At 37.4% G+C, this 13135-nt stretch overlaps 1 protein-coding gene across 5 annotated transcripts in view; it reads right to left on the bottom strand.

Moving 5' to 3' along the window:
* The window catches only part of LTBP1 (latent transforming growth factor beta binding protein 1), a 596328-nt gene extending 583441 nt beyond the window's left edge, over positions 1–12887 (bottom strand). For 3 of the 5 annotated variants that reach the window (XM_053711861.1, XM_053711862.1, XM_053711865.1), the window contains exon 1: positions 12082–12886. In XM_053711861.1, the coding sequence (XP_053567836.1) occupies positions 12082–12548 (467 nt within the window). In that variant the 5' untranslated portion in view covers positions 12549–12886. Of the gene's footprint in view, positions 1–12081 lie in introns of all 5 variants that reach the window. The other 2 variants (XM_053711864.1, XM_053711860.1) reach the window with 2 other exon arrangements.
* Between the last annotated feature and the right edge of the window lie 248 nt (positions 12888–13135).

The following is a 13135-nucleotide window of genomic DNA, read 5'->3' as shown; positions in this document are numbered from 1 at the left end:
CCATGTTTAATACCTTAGGTTGTGTTCTTTTAAAAAATATATATATGTGAAGGGTTAATCAGGGATTCCTGACAGATATCAGTGTTCCAATGTAACTATCGCTAATTTTTTTTAAAAATTTTTGGAAATAGCAAAGTGCTACTTGTACTTACTGCCCTATAACTTGCAAAAAAAAGCAAAGAACATGTAAACATTGAGTATTTCTAAACTCAGGACAAAATTTAGAAACTATTTAGCATGGGAGTTTTTTGGTAGTTGTTGAAGTGTAGGAGATTTTGAGGGTCAAAGTTAAAAAAGTGTGTTTTTTTCAATTTTTTCCTCATATTTTATAAAAAATTTTATAGTAAATTATAAGATATGATGAAAATAATGGTATCTTTAGAAAGTCCATTTAATGGCGAGAAAAACGGTATATAATATGTGTGGGTACAGTAAATGAGTAAGAGGAAAATTACAGCTAAACACAAACACCGCAGAAATGTAAAAATAGCCTTGGTCCCAAACGGACAGAAAATGGAAAAGTGCTGCGGTCATTAAGGGGTTAATGCCCCTTTAAATAGATACAAGATATTAACATGAACAGCTATATATCACTAAGGTAGTATATGGCTAAAGACTCACCACTCCCCAAGTACCCACAACTGGATACACTAAGAGCTGTGAATCCAGTCTCTTCAGTGATTTAAAGGGACACTGAACCCAAAAAAAATATGTTGTGATTCAGATAGGACATGGAATTTTAAGCAACTTTCTAATTTACTCCTATTATCAAATTTTCTTCATTCTCTTGGTATCGTTATTTGAAATGAAAGAATGTAAGTTTAGATGCCGGCCCATTTTTGGTGAACAACCTGGGTTGTTCTTGTTAATTGGTGGATAAATGCATCCACCAATCAAAAAGTGCCGTCCAAAGTTTGAACCAAAAAAAGCTTAGATGCTTTGTTTTCTTTTAAATAAAGATAGCAAGAGAACGAAGAAAAATTGATAATAGGAGTAAATTAAAAAGTTGCTTAAAATTGCATGCTCTATTTGAATCACAAAAGAAAAAAATTGGGTTCAGTGTCCCTTTAACACAGTTTATTGTTTGCCTCATATGTCCCTTTAAACTCCAATTAAATTGATTTGAGCATTGTCTGAACATCTATAAATACAATTTATCACAGTTCCAAAATGTTCAACAAGCATTCATAAAGCAGATTGTGTGCCTTTTATATTTTTTCCAGGGCCAAACAGTGACTCACTGACCTTTCCTAAGCCTAACAAAACAATATGTCCACAGCACTCAAAAAGATGAAGCCTTTATTCAAGGTAACATATCCAAGGTAGACAGCAAGGTTTCAGGTAGTATACTACCCGTAATGTTGCTGTCTACCTTGGATATGTTACCTTGAATAAAGGCTTCATCTTTTTGAGTGCTGTGAACATATTGTTTTGCTGTACCTGTTTAGGAGCTTGGCAGTGAGTTCTGGTCTACACGTGCACTCTCAAACTAAGGAAATTGCTGTTTTCCACTTTTTGGAAGTGCTTTCCTAAGCCTACACACATTACTGGTGTACAACAAAAAACATTAATCATTTTTAAACTTCAAACTACAGTATATTTTAGAACTCAAGACTCTAAAATATGTTTAACCCCCCCGAGTGGAACCCGCTGCTGATCCAATCTTGTGCATCTTGGATCAGCGGCAGTTTGGTTCTGCGTATACTGAGCGGAACTTTTAGATTGTGTTTACCCTCTTTGCAGGGGTCGATAGTCATAAAATGACATGCTCTAACTAACGAATTCAAGCATATTTTTTTACTATTATGGTGCTTTACATATGATAAAGGGACAGTAAAGTCATAATTAGACAGTCGTGCTTTAGACAGAGCATGCAATTTTAAACAACTTTCCAATTTACTTCTATTATTTAATTTGCTTCCTTCTCTTGTTATCCTTTGCTGAAAGGTTTATCTAGGAAAGCTATGGGGCAGTAAAGAACCTAGGTTCTAGCTGCTGATTGATGGCTGCATATATATATACTGATTGTAATTGGCTCACCCATGTGTTCAGTTTCATGTCCCTTTAAGACTTTTGACCCTGCACTACTGTGAGGTTAAACACACAGTAGAAATACCACTCAGGAGATGCAGAACATTGTAGGTCCAGAGCAGAAACCACCACTTACCCAATCAGCAGCTCTAGCAGTTTACACTCTGCACCTGCAGTACTCTCATTTTTTTTTTTTTACTAATTTTGCACTTTCATTTTAACTTGTATGTCCCTTTAAGAGAAACAGATCATTCAAAATAATTAATTTTACAAAACACAAAAGTTCCAAATTGATGTAATTTCTAATTAGTTTTAAAAAACGAACACCTGCAATTTGTTTGCCAAGTTCTATCTGTGCATAAAGAGTATTTCACAGCTAGAGGGGGCTGAACGGCAAAACTACATTAAACTCACTAAGAACAGCAAAGTAACTGAAATCAGATGACTTCATATAATTTGTTAAGAACAGGGCAAGTCAGGTAAATAGCTTTAGCCCATCACAGGATCCTTTATAGAAAGAAAAAATTGCTGTCTAACATACAATTCTATAAAGAAGTTTGTATTATTTATGGCACTTTGCTAATTTTGTACACTGGCCCAAGGCTTCATGACTCCCCAGGGTATTTGCATAAAAAATATAGCATGAAACTATATAAACCATAACGAGATGGATTCTGTTACAAACGAGAGGTGAAGAATTTAAGTATGTCAACCAAATGCTAGTTATGACTGTGCAATAGTTACATTTCTTATGGTATACATAAATCACAGCACACTCTGCTTGTAGGATTTATCTTCTGCTGATTTACTAAGAGCACAAAATATTTAACAAAGACCCCAGAACTCTTGTGACTTCAGAGAACCATGTATTTAAAGGGCCAGTAAGATTTGCATAATCAACATATGAATGATAAAATGACAATGCAATAGCATTTAGTCTGAACTTTAAAATGATGTCTATATGTCTATTTCCACTCCTGTATCATGTGACAGCCATCAGCCAATCACAAATGCATATACCTATATTCTTGCACATGCTCAGTAGGAGCTGGTGACTCAAAAAGTGTAAATATAAAAAGAATGTGCACATTTTGTTAAAGGAAGTAAATTGGAAAGTTGTTTAAAATTGCTGCTCTATCTGAATCATGAAATTTAATTTTAACTTGAGTGTCCCTTTAACCAAGCAGCTCAACAAAATTTTATTATTACTAAAGGCACAGTAAACAATTCAAGATAGTAATATCAAATGTTTAAAGGGACATGAACCCCCCCCCCCAAAAAAAAAAGAATGATTCAGATAGAGCATACAATGTTAAACAACAAATTTCTAATTTACTTCTATTATCAGTGTTGCTTCATTCTCTTGGTATCTTTTTTTGAAGAAACAGCAATGCACTACTGGAAGCTAGCTGAGCACGTTGAGTGAGCCAATCACAACAGGCATATAAATGCAGCCACTAATCAACTGCTAGCTTCCAGTAACGCATTACTGCTCCAAAGCCTACCTAAGTATGTTTTTAAACAAAGCATATGGAGACCTAAGCAAATTATATAAAAGAAGTAAATTGAACAGTTGTTTAATATAGCATGCTCTGAATCATGAAACAAACATTTTGTTTTACACCCCTTTAATCTGTTCTAATTTTGCTTAGTCTCTGAAGATATGTTAATATGCTGGAAGACTGCAGAAAAATGTAATTACAAGATGTGTACAGTACTGTCCTTTAAAGGGACACTAAACTCATTGCATATATATCATTTTAACATTTTTGATGGTTTTGCGAATCAAGAGCATTTTAGGGCAATACCTCTTGGAAAACCTGTTAAAATCTATGTTCCTCTTCCCCATTAGCAGAGGCCAACTGGGGGACATACTCTAAAGTGATGGTAAACTTTACATGTTTTAAAATCAGGTCCGAAATCTTAGAGATATTTTAGAGGGACTTTATTTAATCACTTATATTTTTTAATCTCGCAGTTCAACTTTTATACCCTGCCCACTTCAAAACTCATATTTTTTGTTTGCTAACATTTTGAACTGTTCTCCAATCAGCGCTCTAGACGTATGACACTTTTTTTTTCCAGCTAGAGCACTGATTAGAGAACAGTTCAAAATATTATCTCACAAAAAATATGAGATTTAAATATTGCTCAGATTCCGGACCTGATTTTAAAACATGTAAAGGTTAAACTCACTTTAATGCACTATTATTGTGACCCAGCCAATCACATTGCTGAAAATTGCAGTCTCAGTAAAATGTTACAATGCTTAAAGGGACAGTAAACATATGCTTTTTTTCACAGTATATTGAAACAAATAGATTTTAAGAATTCTTGCAAAGACTTTTAGAATGTTCTTACTCATTCTAAAAATGTTCCAGGGTTAAAAGTAATTTTCTAGCCCAATACTAGCAGGGATTTCTATAAACAAGGGTCTGTCCCTGTGAGTTGTGAGATGTCTCCCATAGACAGTAATAAAGCTTGCTGGAAAGGTAAACTTCACTAGGGAGAGAGAAGGTATCAGGGACCAGGGGGCACATTTTATAAATAAAATCCTGCACCCAATACAAATGGCATTACTCTGCTTAGTGTATAGTATCTTACAATCACCTCTATTTTCAAATACATGTGATTTTTTATTAGGGCAATAAGTGTTTTGAGTATTCTGATAAAATCTCATTACCTTCTGTTTGCGAAAAAACAGCAAGATCTGCAGGGGGAAAATGTTTACAGAATACCTCAGACCTGGCGGAGAAATTTCTGCTACACTTTAATGCTCCAATAGCAAGGCTAGCGTCTGTCCAGGCGAGGCCCCAGTGGCTAAGAAGTGACTTATATAACACAATCCCAACAAGTTGGATAGGTCCCAGGATGTGACTAAAGGGTCTCAGTAGAACGGAGATTAAACAGGCAAAGGTCAGCAACTGGTGGGCAACAAAAATACAGAATCGATATCCAAAGAATGGTCAGCAACTTGAGGGCAGAGAAGGTACAAATTTGTTATCTGGAGAGTGGTCAGAAGACAAGCAGAAGTCAACAACTGGGGTACAGAAACAGTACCAAATCAGAATCCAAAAGAAGGTCAACAACAAAAAAGCAGGAGGTCAATAAACAAGAATTCAGCAGTAGACAAACACACCCAGAAACACTTCAACAAATGGGCAAAGAACAGACGCAGTTGCACTAATTTACAGAGCCGAGGGTGGCAAAGATTTGCGCTGTAATGTAGCAACACCATGTTAAAAACCCGGCAACGAAAAATGACGCAGCAGCCTGAAAAATGACACAATGTGGCATTAAAATATGACATGACGGTTGGCAAGGTAGAGGTAACTTGGCAACTGTAAATAAGCAGGGGCCGCATTGTGACATAAACCCATGGAACGCCCCTGTTCAGCCCACATTATAAATATGAATTTGACAGCATTTTTGGCATAAGCAGTGTAGTCTTTTTCTACCTCAGATGTGGAGAGCTTAGGAAGCAGCAGTCTTAAAGGGACAGTAAAATAAAAATGAAAAATTTCATGATTAGGATAGAGCATGAAATTTTAAACAACTTTCCAATTTACTTCTATCAAATTTGCTTTGTCCTCTTGGTATCTTATTGAAAAGTAAAACTAGGTAGACTCATAAGAGCTCAGGAGTGTGCACGTGTCTTTGGCAGCAGTGTTTTGCAACATTATGTGTAGCTTTGTTATACAATGTTGCTAAACACTGCAGCCATAGATTACTAAAGACACGTGCACACTCATAAGCCTACCTAGTTATACTTTTCAATAAAAGATGCCAAAAGAACAAAGCACATTTGATAATAGAAGTTGGAAAGTTGTTTAAAATTGCATGCTCTATCCGAATCATAAAGGTTTAATTTTGATACATTGATCTATTCTTGCTCTATTCGGAGATATTATTATGTGTATGATTTGAATTCTATCCGAATCATGAAGGTTTAATTTTACTGTCCCTTTAAGACCGCTGCGTCTTAAAGGAACATTAAATACAGTAGAATTATTTCATCATCATGTACACTTTTAACCCTTTAAAAAACCATGCCTGAACTTGCGAGGTTTAGATCATTTTGCCCTAAATTAAGGTAAATGTGCAAGAAAGAAACTTGTAGATGCAAACACAACATGAAGGTGGCCCCCACAAAATGTATATTTTTTTTTTATTTTGAGGTGCATTTAAATGGTCATTACTCTCAAACAAATCCTATCAATTGCAGTTAACCCTTCCATGCCGTCCTAACTGCACTGGGCTTTTGCGCTGTTAGGATGGCATGGAACATCCTAGCCGTTTGACTGTACTAAAGCCAATGACACTTCCTGAATGGGATTGCTGCCTGGAAGGCGGGCCTAGCGTCATAGGGACGCCCCCCGACCTGATCCCATCATTGAAATCTCACAATCGTGATTTCAATTTGTTTACATTGGAACGTTTTTCTGATGTAGAAAAATTAGCCCAGTCATGAAAGGGTTAAACATTTTTAAAAATACATTTTCGAAACAAATGAAAAACATTTAAACTGAGACTATTGTGAACTGCATGTTAAAAGGGCAGTAAACACTGAGATTTTTATATAAAATGTTTAGTTATGCATAATAAAACAACTTTGCAATATACTATCATTATTTATTTTGCTTTTCATGTATTTTAGCTCTGAAGATTGAGCCGTTTGTAATTCTCCGAATTTAAAAGGCGCCCTGCTAACATTTCAAGGCTGAATCAACTACATATCTGTCCCAAATTGGATTTACCAGATAACAACTGCAAAACAATGCATTTTATGATAACTTTATAACAGTAGCTAGCCTTGTTGTCAGTAGACTTAAAGGGGCAGTATACATCAATTTTCATTAAATTGCATGTAATAGACACTACTATCCTATATAATAAAAGGCCAAGTATGTTTTTCTGAAGCTGTTATGCCGAGTAGAGACTGTGCGAGGACAAACATACCTGGCCTTGAGCAGCAGAGATAGTGGTCCGAAGCGGCCATGATTGGGGGCGTGGCCGACAGGAGTGCCCGTGATGGGGCGTGGCCAGGTGGGAGGGGCATGGCCGAGAGAGCGCAAAAGATGGGGGAGAAAAAGCAAAAGAAGGGGAGAGAGAGCAAAAGAGGGGGAAGAGAGCACAAAAGGGGGAGAGAGAGCAAAAGAGGGGGGAGAGAAAGATAGCAAAAGAGAGGGGGGAAGAGAGAGAGCGCAAAACAAAGGGGAAGAGAGAGTGCAAAAGAAAGAGGGGGGAGAGAGAGAGCAAAAGAGAGGAGGAGAGAGAGAGAGAGAGCGCAAAAGAGAGGGGGAGAGAGAGTGCAAAAGAGAGGGGGAGAGAGAGCAAAAGAGAGGGGGAGAGAGAGCAAAAGAGAGGGGAGAGAGAGCAAAAGAGAGGGGAGAGTGCAAAAGAAAGGGGGGAAAGAGAGAGCAAAAGAGAGGGGAAAGAGAGAGAGCAAAAGAGAGGGGGAGAGAGAGAGTGCAAAAGAGAGGGGGAGAGAGAGCAAAAAAAGAGGCGGAGAGAGAGCAAAAAAAGAGGCGGAGAGAGAGAGAGAGCAAAAGAGAGGGGGGAGAGAGAGCAAAAGAGAGAGGGGAGAGAAAGAGCAAAAGAGAGGGGGAGAGAGAGAGCGCAAAACAAAGGGGAAGATAGAGTGCAAAAGAAAGAGGGGGGAGAGAGAGAGCAAAAGAGAGGAGGAGAGAGAGAAAGAGAGCGCAAAAGAGAGGGGGAGAGAGTGCAAAAGAGAGGGGGGAGAGAGCAAAAGAGAGGGGAGAGAGAGAGAGAGAGTGCAAAAGAAAGGGGGGAAAGAGAGAGCAAAAGAGAGGGGAGAGAGAGAGCAAAAGAGAGGGGGAGAGAGAGAGTGCAAAAGAGAGGGGGAGAGAGAGCAAAAAGAGGCGGAGAGAGAGAGAGCAAAAGAGAGGGGGGAGAGAGAGCAAAAGAGAGGGGGAGAGAGAGCAAAAGAGAGGGGGAGAGAAAGAGCAAAAGAGAGGGGGGAGAGGGAGAGAGCAAAAGAGAGGGGGGAGAGAAATATAGAAAAGAGAGGGGGAGAGTGAGAGCGAAAAACAAAGGGGAAGAGAGAGTGCAAAAGAAAGAGGGGGGATAGAGAGAGCAAAAGAGGGGAGGAGAGAGCAAAAGAGAGAGCGCAAAAGAGAGGGGGAGAGAGAGAGCGCAAAAGAGAGGGGGAGAGAGAGAGCGCAAAAGAGAGGGGGAGAGAGAGAGCGCAAAAGAGAGGGGGAGAGAGAGAGCAAGGGGTGGGACCACTGTACTGCAAAAAATGGCCTTTGTACATGGGCTTTATGACTAGTAAAGAATAATATGCAGAGATACTGATATAAAAATCCAGTGCAAAACCTTTTAAAAACTTACTTAGAAGCTCCCAATTTAACACTGTTAATGAGATACGCCTGGGACACCCACTGAAAGGGGCTGATAGCAGAACATCCCCCCCTCCCCTGCATATGAAAAGATCCATTATACAAACAGAAGCAGTCTGAAGTATGTATACATCAGTATACATCTAAAACTTTGGGGCTTGGTTAGGAGACTGAAAATCAGCAACATGTTATTTAAAAATAAGCAAAACTATACATTTTTACAAACACACACCTGGATGGGCTATATAAATGGATCATCTACAAAACATTTATGTAAAGAAATATCTAGTGTATAATGTCCCTTTAAGCCAATATTGGCTCTTAAAATAAGGCAAAAGGATTAGGGGAGTTTTGCTACTGATAAACAATTGCAGTAACAAGGATGTTAATGTTTGGGTTTTTTTTAAAGACTTGGCTGATATGTTATTCAATAGCAACACAACGGAAAACTCTTGTAATTAATTAACTTTTATGATTCAGATAGAGAATGTAATTTTAAACCATTTTCAAATTTACTCTTATCACCAATTTTGCTCTGTTCTTTTGGTATTCTTAGTTGAAAGCTAAACCTAGGAGGTTCGTATGCAAATTTCTAAGCCATTTAGGCCGCCTCTTCTCTCAGGGCATTTTGACAATTTTCACCACTAGAGGGTGTTAGTTCAAGTGTGTCATATAGATAACACTGTGCTCACACACATGGAGTTCCAGTGAGCCAGCTCTGATTGGCTAAAATGGAAGTCTGTCAAAAGAACTGAAAAAAGGGGGCAGTTTGCTCAGGCTTAACTACAAGGTAATCACAGAGGTAAAACGTGTATTTATATAACTGTGTTGGTTATGCAAAACTAGGGAATGGGTAATAAAGGGATTATCTATCTTTTTAAACAATAAAAATTCTGGTGTAGACTGTCTCTTTAAGTTGAGAGTTAGTTAAAGGGACATTGAACCCAAATATTTTATTTTGTGATTCTGATAGAGCATGACATTTTAAGCAACTTACTAATTTACTCCTATTATCAAATTCTCTTCATTCTATTGGTATCTTTATTTGAAATGCAAAAATGTAAGTTTAGATGCCGGCCCATTTTTAGTGAACAACCTGGGTTGTTCTTGCTGATTGGTGTATAAATTCATCTACCAATAACAAAAGTGCTGTCCAGAGTTCTAAACCAAAAAAACTGAGATGCCTTCTTTTTCAAATAAAGATAGCAAGAGAACGAAGATAAAATGATAATAGGAGTACATTAGAAAGTTGCTTAAAATTGACTGCTCTATCCGAGTCACAAAAGAAAAAATTTGGGTTCAATGTCCCTTTAATTCAACACAGAACATCAGTCAAAAAAGCTTCAGCACATATTGAATTGTTGTGCTGCTGATAAAATGGACATGAAAATTAAAATTGAACTTTCATGATTAAGACAGAACATTCTATTTTAACAGGCTTTGCAATTTACTTCTAATATCAAATTCACTTTGTTCTCTTGCTATCCTTTAATAAAGTACATAAACAGGTAGGCTCAAGGATGCTTTCCTGTCCTGAGCACTATATTGCAACAATTGTTTTAACAATATTTTACACTGTTAAGCACTAGAAGGCAGCACTGTTTGCAATAATGTATAACATTATTACAAACAATGCTGCAAAAACTACTAACACATATTGATCAAATCATGCACACTCATGAGTCTACCTAGGTACCAAAGGATAAACAGAAAACATAGTCAATTTGACAATAGAAGTCATTTTGAACATTGTTAAAAATTGCATTTTCTATTTGAATCAAGACAGTGATTAAAACAAAAAATACAAAATTAAGAGAATTGTGTTAGAATTGTATTTCTATAAAAGTTTATGGCACAAGTGAAATTATCCAGATGAGTTTTGTTTGTTAATTGTAATTTAAAAAAATAAGTGTAATCCATTTAAAAAAAAAACACACAATACTGCAGCAAACATTTAGAGTAATTCTAAATAGAGGAGGTGAGTTCAGCAAGCAAATTCCGTATTTGTGTTTAACAAACTCAGTTGTTTGTTAAGATCTTGTACTTTCAGATGGAAGTTGGAATATGCAGTGCAGGTTTTGAAGTTGGGGGGAGGTTCTACTCTTTATTTTACTGATACTGAGAAAAGTTCAATTTACATCACAAACAAATCCACCAATGCAGGACAAACTATTTGTTATCAGTTTAAATACACTAAATTCATCATACATGGTTTGGCTAGGGATGCTGTAATCTATAGAAAGATTGCTAATTTGTTTATTTAATGTGCAGAGTGTAAACTCTTCTGAGTAAAGATACTCTAATAATCTGTTCTGTGTATCTGTATTTCTTAGTGTCACTGTGTACCAGTAGTACTCCTGTAACCACCACAACAGAAATTGGTGTAGCTTTACAAATAAATGATAATTACAAAGACAGATTACATTATGGCCCTTACTACATGAGTCAAGGCAATGTATACCTATATGTTAGACAGTCACACAAAATGCAGTGCACTAATTATTTATTTTTATTTCACTTAGCTTTAACTGGGCCAATCATATTTCTATTTAGGTGTAACAAGTTGTACTTTTTTATAATGAAGACGTTTTTCACATTTTCTCTACTATTAAAGAAACATGAACCCCAAAATGTTTATTTCATGATTCAGATAGACAATACAATTTGAAACAACTTTCTAGTTTACTTCTAATTTGCTTTATTCTCTTGTTATCTTTTGTTGAAGAAGCATCAATGCATAATTGGGAGCTACTTAACACTTTGGGTGAGCCAATAAGATGGGGCATATATGTGCAGCTACCAATCAGCAGCTCCTGAGCCTACCTAGGTATTCTATTAAACAAATTATAGCAATAGAACAAAGCAAATAAGATCATATAAGTCAATTGGAAAGTTGTTTAAAATCACATACTTTATCTGAAACATGAAAGAAAAAAATGGGTTTTATGTAGATAATTCACTAATACAGTATTTAGTGCTTTATTTATTTATTTATGTTTTATTTTTCTGGGACACCTCTGACAGCTAGGAATCATTTTAGATGCCTATGTCACTGACACCCCTACAGCCTACAAGTATTATACAAATGAAAATATGCTGTACTTATAAGCAACAACCATTCATTACATACATCATTTATATTCAGCACTTATATGTCCAAATGTAATGCCAAACCCCCTCAAAGTTTCTTATTTATCTCTATGTGACACACGTGATTATTATAACACCCCAGTGCATTTAAACACCCTAGCTGAGACTCCTAATGCAGCTATCGTTTTCCATAAAGCATCTGTACATATCACTATAATGATATTTTACAATTCAGTGAACACATTGTGTTTGCAGAGAGAGTCACTGGAATAAACATTCTCAACTTGACACATCAATCACAATGACTTACTGTATAATTTCAATAGCTTTTCAATAAATGGACCTTCTAGATTACCTTCCTCAACTATAATTAAAATATAGATATATTGAAAAATCCCCATTCATAAATCAACTAGCACAGTTTAGCTACTGCTACTTTATAAACCACCTGCCTTTATGCAGTCAGCCTTTTTTTTATACAGTTTCCATTGCTGGCTCAAATATATCTTTGGGCTATAACCAAAAAAAGTGCAGTCTAAGCATGCCCTAATGCTTACTCCTTCCCTCCCACCCCCTGCACACAATCCTTGTATCTCACCCCTGGAGCTGGAACTTGTGTTGCAGCTGCTGCATGCTGTGTTGTCTTGGGATGGTCTGTTGCATATTGGGGTTCCTGGGGCTATCCTGTTGCATAGTGGGGTTCCCGGGGGTTTCCTGCTGCAGGCTGGTCCTGGATAAGGTAAAGTGCCTGGTTTGTTTGCTGATAGCAGGAGCTGAATTGTGCTGTCCCTGGATTTGTTGTTGCTGCTTGTGCACCAATATAGGACTAGGGTTAGAGCTCACCCTACTCATCCTGCGGCTTCTCTCCTGGGTGCTGCTCACATGGCTGCTGCTTACTACCACATTGTGGCTGCTTAAGGCAACTGGGTGCTGCTGCTGCTGATAAAGTCCTGGAGGTCCGGGGTGCACCACATAAGTGATCTTCCTTACTCTTTCAACATTAGCTACAGAAGACCAAAGGCAGACAAAAGCACACAGGAAAATCCCCCACCTGTTGCAAGCCATGTGTAACCAGCCTAGAACTAATATATATCAATCTGCTTCTCTTCCTAATCCTTGTATCAAATATATGTTGCTCTTACAGCAGATCTGCAGCGATCCTTTTTATTTTCTCCTGCAGCCTCTTCAACTTCTTTGAAACTGTGTTGCCCCCTCCCCTCCTCTTGCTGCAAAGCCAAGAAAGAAACTCCTCTTGTCTCAGGCAAACTCAGAAGAAGCAGTTTAACTGTAGCCAGTAAATAAACATGACTTGATGTGGAGAGGAAGACAAGAAGAATAAAGGGAGAGAGAGAAAAAAGGATCTATAGTTCAGGAGCTGTTTTAAAACAGAAGCCAAGTGAGAGAGGGAAAGGAGAAAAAAGAAAATGAGAAAGTAGGAGGAGGAGAAGTGAAAGGGGGCAGTTCAAGGGGCTTCTATGAGGAGCAGATGTTAAGGTTTTCTAGAGCTGGCAGTGCAGGGTTGTTGGGTTTTTTTTCGTTTTGAAAACAATAAAAAGAAATGTGGAGACAATACTTTGTGTGGTGAATGTACAAAATAGGCTGTTTGTCCTGCCCCTTAGAGATATGACGTCACGCAGCACATCCTAATTGGG

Source organism: Bombina bombina, chromosome 4, assembly GCF_027579735.1.
Source record: "Bombina bombina isolate aBomBom1 chromosome 4, aBomBom1.pri, whole genome shotgun sequence".
NCBI classification, from domain to species: domain Eukaryota; kingdom Metazoa; phylum Chordata; class Amphibia; order Anura; family Bombinatoridae; genus Bombina; species Bombina bombina.
Note: the sequence above shows the minus strand (reverse complement) of the source record. Positions and strands in the feature narration are given on the sequence as shown.